Source organism: Ochotona curzoniae, unplaced genomic scaffold (assembly GCF_017591425.1).
Source record: "Ochotona curzoniae isolate NIBS_2020 unplaced genomic scaffold, NIBS_Ocur_1.0 contig_1608, whole genome shotgun sequence".
Taxonomy (NCBI): Eukaryota; Metazoa; Chordata; class Mammalia; order Lagomorpha; family Ochotonidae; genus Ochotona; species Ochotona curzoniae.
Window position 1 is genome coordinate 10,001 of NW_024465140.1, and position 6,677 is coordinate 16,677.

Genomic DNA, 6,677 nt, shown 5'->3' on the forward strand with positions numbered 1-6,677 from the left:
AGTCCATGCAAATGGGAAGGCTTCTTCAATAAATGCTGTTGGGACAAATGGGTAATAGCGTGCAGAAACGAGAAGACAGACCCACATCTCTCACCATACACTAAGATCACATCTAAATGGATTAAAGACCTAAACCTACATCCAGAATCCTTCAAACTTTTGGAAGATAATGTTAGAAACAGCTTGCAAATTTAGATGTAGGCCCCAACTTCCTAAAAAGGACTCCAAAAGCAATAACAATCAAGAGCAAAATGAACAAATCGGACTATATCAAACTAAGAAGCTTCCATACAGCAAAGAAAACAATCAACAAAGTAAAAACCAACCCAGAAAATGGGAGAAAATCTTTGCACACTACATAGGTGATAGGGGGCTAATCTCTAGAATATATAAGGATCTCCAGAACAACCAAAACAAACAAACCACTCAAGAAATGGTAAATGGACAAACATTTCACAAAGGATCAAACCCAAATGGAAAACAAACAAAAAGATGTTCAAGCTCCCTGGCAATAAGGGAAATCCAAATTAAGACAACAAGAAGTACCACCTAATGCCAGTAAGAATGGAAAACATACAAAAAAAAAAAAAACTGCAAGCAAGATTTTCTTTTTGGGATGGGGGGAAAAAGAACACTATTCCACCTCTGGTGGGACTGCAGGTGGGTACAGCCTCTATGGAAATCAGTATGGAGAGCACTCAAACATTTCCAAATCTGCATACCATACGATCCAGCAACTGCACTCCTAATAATATATCCAAAACACATGTTACATGAGAAACCAACATGCACCCCTATGCTCATAGCAGCACAATCAATAATTGCAAAAACTTAGAAGCAACCGAAATGTCCTTCAACAGAAGACTGAATAAGAAAGCTGTGGTTGGTTCATTTACTTCATGGAATACTACTGAGCTAATTTACAAAATAAAATTAAGTTCTTTGTGGCCAAATGGGCCTAATTGGAAACCATTATGCCAAGGGAAATGAGCCAATCCCAAAAGGCTAAATACCACATGTTTGCCTTAATTTAAGATGATGTCAATCTGAAAAATAGTACCTGTAAATTGTAATATTATTTCAACCTCAGATAGCCTGTATCAGATGCAATAAGATATTGTGATGTAACCAATGGATCAACAAACAATGTGAGTTATTCTGCTTATGACCCAAATCAAACAATTATAAAACATGTTATAACTTTATGACCCTATGCTACTTGGAAATGGGGTGGGAGGGCAGAGTAGTCTTCTATCTCCTCAGAATATGTGAAGACGTGAAGTGTAACCTATCAGGAACATCAGAAGTAACTCATAGACAGCAGACGTGAATCAGCATTACACAAGAGTAAAACTACAAAGATATATAGGGTAATCATGAGCGATCCTGCCACCCTTTTAACAGGAGGTCATATGCACAGAGCACGGGGGGGGGGGGCAGAGTGGAACAGGAGGACAGGAGGTGGCTTATATCCCCACCGTGGAGACCCCTGGATCCACACCTAGGACTATCAGTATGGGCACCAAGGAATACATTCTAACTGGCAAGGAGAACACTGGGAATTGGAGTGCATTTGGAGGCCGAGAACTCTGAGGTCACCCACCCCCACTTGAATTTACCACATGGGGTGGAAGAAGCCCAAATCCTTCTTTGCAGGATCCAAGTTTATGGGAACGATAACCAGGAGCCCTGAGTGGTCTACAAAAAAAAAAAAAAAAAAAAAAAACAGTAAACTTCCTTTGGGACTAGGGAGAGGAGCTTTCTCTGGTCCTTGCTTAGTTCCAAATTTGGGTCCCCATCCTCTGACATTGAGCATCAGGGATACTGTGGTGCACCCCAAAAAACAAACAAAATTAGAATAGATAGAGAACAACCAGGAAGCTTAGAACCAGACAGGAAACGGTCAGCCTGGACTCACACATACCTTACTAGGTAGGACGCGGAGATTAGATACTCCTCACTGGGGAATGGAAGATTGCTCTACACACTCCTCCTGAATCAGTTCTACACCTCACCTGTTGACATATGCCTTGCCAAAGTTATAAGCCAGTTTGGACTATCCTAAAATCTGCCAAATTCAGTAGATTTATACATCAATGCTAGAGACTGCTAAATACTAAAGTAAGGATAGACACGAAAGAGCTGAATTGTACCCTGCAGCCGTTTTATATGTATAGAAGCTGGTAGTATATAAACTAAAATCGAAATGTCATTGAAGTAGTCACAGGATGTGGTTAAGAACTTGCATTTTGTAACATTTGTTACTCAATACCATGACAATTAATTCCATAATGTTGTAAATTGTTGTTTGTTATGTTGTGGCTCTTAATTGATTGGGATAATATTCTGCCAGCTCTAACGTTGAATGTAGCTGGACAATCAGATGCTGGACTCTTTGCTTGGTATATGATTGCAATGAAAGAATCTCAAGTGAATTTGATTTGTAATACTGCAATAAGGTGGAGAAATCCATAATGGGGGGGAGAGCACAGGGAGGGTTTGGGGGATTCCCAGACGCTATGAAACTGTGTCATATACTGCAATGTAATATTAAAAAAATTGGGGAAAATCACTAAGACGCAGATGTAGGGAAGTTTTTACATAATACCCAAAAAGCACAGGTACTAAAAGCAAAATTAAAAAATCAAATTACTATCAAACTCTGCAATTTCTTTGTAACAAATAAAATGATCAGTCCAGTAGAGACATCAAGCAGAATGTGGGGAAAAGTATTTGCAAATCACCCATCTGGCAAAATATTTCTATTCTGAGTGTATCGGCAACTCAACAAAATGAATAACCAAAAACCATGAATCTTATTAAGAAATAGGTACAGGACTTCAATAGATAGTTCTCAAAGACATGGAGTAGCCCCAAAATACATGAAACCAGCTCTCTCAACATCCCTGGACATCAGGAAAATGCAAATCAAAATCACATTGAGGCATTACCTCACTACTGTCAGAAGGGTTAAAATCCAGAATACAGACTAACAAATGCTGCTGAGCAGGTGCAGAAAGCACAACGCTCACGCCTTCTTGGTGGTGATATCAATAAGTGTAGCCACTGTGGAACACAGTGCAGAGATCTCTTTAAAAACTAGAATAGACTTGCCATATGATCAAGCAATCCTACTGTTGAGTATACACTCAAAAGGCTTGGACGCAGTGTGTCAGAGATACTTGAAATCACCATGTTTGTAACAGCAGGAGAACTCAGCCCTCATCACACTCACAGACATCAGGAACCCATACACCTAAGAAGCTGTCCCATGCTGCCTCCCAGGCTATGCCTTAGCAGGAAGTGGGAATGGAGCTGGAGAGGAACTCCAATGCCAGCCTTCTAAGATAGGATGCACAAGCCCTGGGTGACATCTGAACAGCTCTGCCCAATGCTTCTACAGCACACAGTGGAGGAGTCAGTGTTGTGCAGTCACCTTATCCTCTCTACTGGAACAACAAACTGCAACACCCACTTTTCTCCTGATTAAACTGATCTTTCCTACTGATGAAAAGGTTAGTTTAGTTTAGCTCATTAGTAGCCATATGTACTCTCTGAACATCCAAGGCTGTTTATTCACCATCCTGCTTGTCCTATATATGTTGTCTATAACATTTCTTTTAAGTTTGTTTCATGTGACATTTTCTGGCCAGAAATAGATTTACAAAATGGAAAAAAAAAAAAAAAGAATTTGCCTTTTCCAAACCTGCTCTACAAAGGAAACTAGAAGATGTTCTCTGACAGAGAACAGGAATAGCACCCAACAAAACCAAATGCAAATGTGAAGAGCATCCCAATAAAATGACAACAGAAGACTAAATCACAGAACAATCCATTGTATAATGACAATACTGACCAAATTATCACCCATACATATCAACCCTGAAAGGAATTGTCTTAAGATCAGTCAAACGTCATAGTTTAGTAGACTGGATTAAAAAACAAAATCCATCTATTTGTTGTCTAGAAGAGACACACTTCACCAAGAAAAATCACATGAGATGTTTTTGGTTTGTTTCATCTCTTCTAAGCATTTTTTTTTTTTCTGATTAAATTCTTCAGTGACTCCTAGATCATACAGTAGCATCATTTTCTTCAAGAAGGTTCTTGATTTTCTTTTTCATTTCTTCAGCTACACATTAGTCATTTAGTGGCATGTTACTTAGCTTCATGGTGTTAATTTCTTTTTGCTTCCTGATGTTGAGTTTGTTTTGTGGCTCTTCATTTAATGGGATGTATAGTAGCTGTGTAATGGAGACTGTCATATCTAGTAACATGTTATTTAACTTCATGGCATTGTAAATTTCTATTTTTCTTCCTATTGTTGATTTTGCATTGTGACTTTTCATTTAAGGGGATGTGTAGTAACTATGAAATGGAGACATATCCAGATGTGAGAATACAATGTAGTATGAATCTCTACTTCCAGACAAAGATGGACTTGCAATGAAACTGTTTACTGTATCTGGACAATAGGATGCTGGACTCCGCCATTGTCCATGCCTACAATGATGGATACATCACTGTGTATGAAAAACTATACTTTAGTAATGATATAGAGGAACAAGGTAGGAGGGAGTTGATTTGGGGTAAGGACAGGGGAAATTCCATGAGCCTATGGAACTGTATCATAAAATGGTAATAATAATTAATAAATGAAAGATTATAAAAAGAAAGCAAAGAATGAGGAAAGAGTAAGGTGGGACCACCCTCTGCCATCCCCCTTTTCTACTCTATATAAGCTTGTAAATTAGTCCTAACAAATGGACAAGTGTGCTTTTGATAGTTCTTCAGCCAAATAACACCATCTTCTCACCCCTCAGTGGTCTTCAGGCCAGCTGGTCAGGAAACCCCTGACACTACGATATATATCCCAGAGATATTAAAATTGCTTGGCATCAGAGTCTTACAGTTTATGTATCAGCTGTCACCACTACTGTTCAGATTCAAACTGATTTTGTGCATCATGGTTTTCCACGGTAAGTTTCTTGCCATTGACTGATCTACTCCAATAAATGTCAGCCTGTGTCTGACGTTTGAAGTGTAAGAGTGAGTGAACACCAGGGCCAGCACTACAGTGGTGTAGTAGGTAGGCTGTCTGAGGTGTTGGCATTTCCAGATGGACACCACTGGTTCACATCCTAGCACATCCTCTTCTGGTCTTGCTAATGACTTCTGGCTTCACATCAGCTCAACTATTGCAATTCAGCAATTGAGTGTAAAGCAATGGTTCATGCCTACACCAGTGAATACAGTTGGATGGCCCAGCTAGGCTCTTCCCCTAACTCAGGTCACATGTAGATCTCAAGGTGTTGTAGCATCGCCTAGATTGGTTTGACCCTGTTTCAAGTTCTCTCACTCACCAGTGGGAGCAGCAGCTCAGTGGGGGATCAACCAAGAAGTCTCCCCCACACCAGGGCTTGCATCATCTAAACACCCACATCTCACACATGTTTTTTAAAGGTTTATTTTATTTTATTGGAAAGGCAGATATACAGAAAGGAGAGACAGAGAGGATGATCTTCCATCCAAAGATTCACTCCCCAATTGAGCGCAACAGCTGATGGTATGCCGATCCAAAGCCAGGAGCCTCTTGCGGGTCTCCCACACGGGTGCAGGGTCCCAAAGCTTTGGGCCATCCTCCACTGCTTTCCTGGGCCACAGGCAGGGAGCTGGATGGGAAGGGGGGCTGCTGGGATTAGAACCGGCCCCCATATGGGATCCCGGGCGTGCAAGGCGAGGACCTTAACCACTGCTCCATCATGCTGGGCTCAATTTCACACATGTTATTGGGTGTTGCAGCCCAGTCTGGTATGACATGCCTCAACTCAGCATTTTCTAGCAGATGTTGTAGCCTATTCCGGCCCAATCTGCCCAATGCTCAGACTCTTGCTGATGGGTGCCACTGCCTGTCAATCGCTGCCCAACTAGGCCCCCAATCCCAGGTCTAATGTGGATTGCGTAGTGATAGGAGTTTGTGTGGACCTACCCTAACCCATTTCCCGTTCACTCATCCTCCTATAGATGCGATGAAATGATCCAGAATGGCCTGAGCCTAGATCTTCCCCACATGTATACCAGGTTATGGTTTGCACAAAATCTGGCACTGAGAGATGTTCTGAAGAAGGAGCCTGGGCAACCCCTCTGGCAGGACAAAGACACAGAAGGTAAGTGCAAGAAGCATGCATGAGCCAGAATAAGTATAGGCTGTTTGGGCTTCACCTGAGCATCAGCTGGCACATTTTCGGCAGTTCCTGTTAGTCAAGACTGCACAACCACTTGATGAATTCAAGATCTGTGGCTGGAAATGGGCACATATGGAAGTGGTGGGTACCTCTCAAATGGGCTGCAATATACACTGGTGAGAACATCAGTGCTGGGGTGGGCCAGCTAGACAGGCATGACTGGGTAAACAAGCATGAGTGTGAGTTGGATAGCAGAGTCTATTCAGTTGAATCATGTTCCAACACCCATATCCGTGTATGAGAGCTGAATGAGATGTGTGGTAGACTGGATTATGCTGCACATGCTGGCCTGGTGAAGACCCAGGCATGGAAGCCTTACAGAGGTTATTGGGTGTCATCCTGACTAGGCTGTAAGTCCTCCTGGTGATGCTAAGGCTGAGTGTGCTGTGGGCAATGTTGGGGTAAGCCACAAGAGCCATTGCTTTACATAAG

General features: G+C 41.7%; 1 protein-coding gene across 1 annotated transcript in view; it reads left to right on the forward strand.

The window, feature by feature from the left end:
* Nucleotides 1-6,167, forward strand: part of LOC121148592 (zinc finger protein 782-like) — a gene marked incomplete at its 3' end in the record, with an annotated part of 10,662 nt that extends 4,495 nt beyond the window's left edge. Inside the window, exon 3 of the mRNA XM_040968735.1 lies at nucleotides 6,025-6,167. Within this exon, the coding sequence (XP_040824669.1) occupies nucleotides 6,025-6,167 (143 nt within the window). The remainder of the gene's footprint in view (nucleotides 1-6,024) is intronic.
* Between the last annotated feature and the right edge of the window lie 510 nt (nucleotides 6,168-6,677).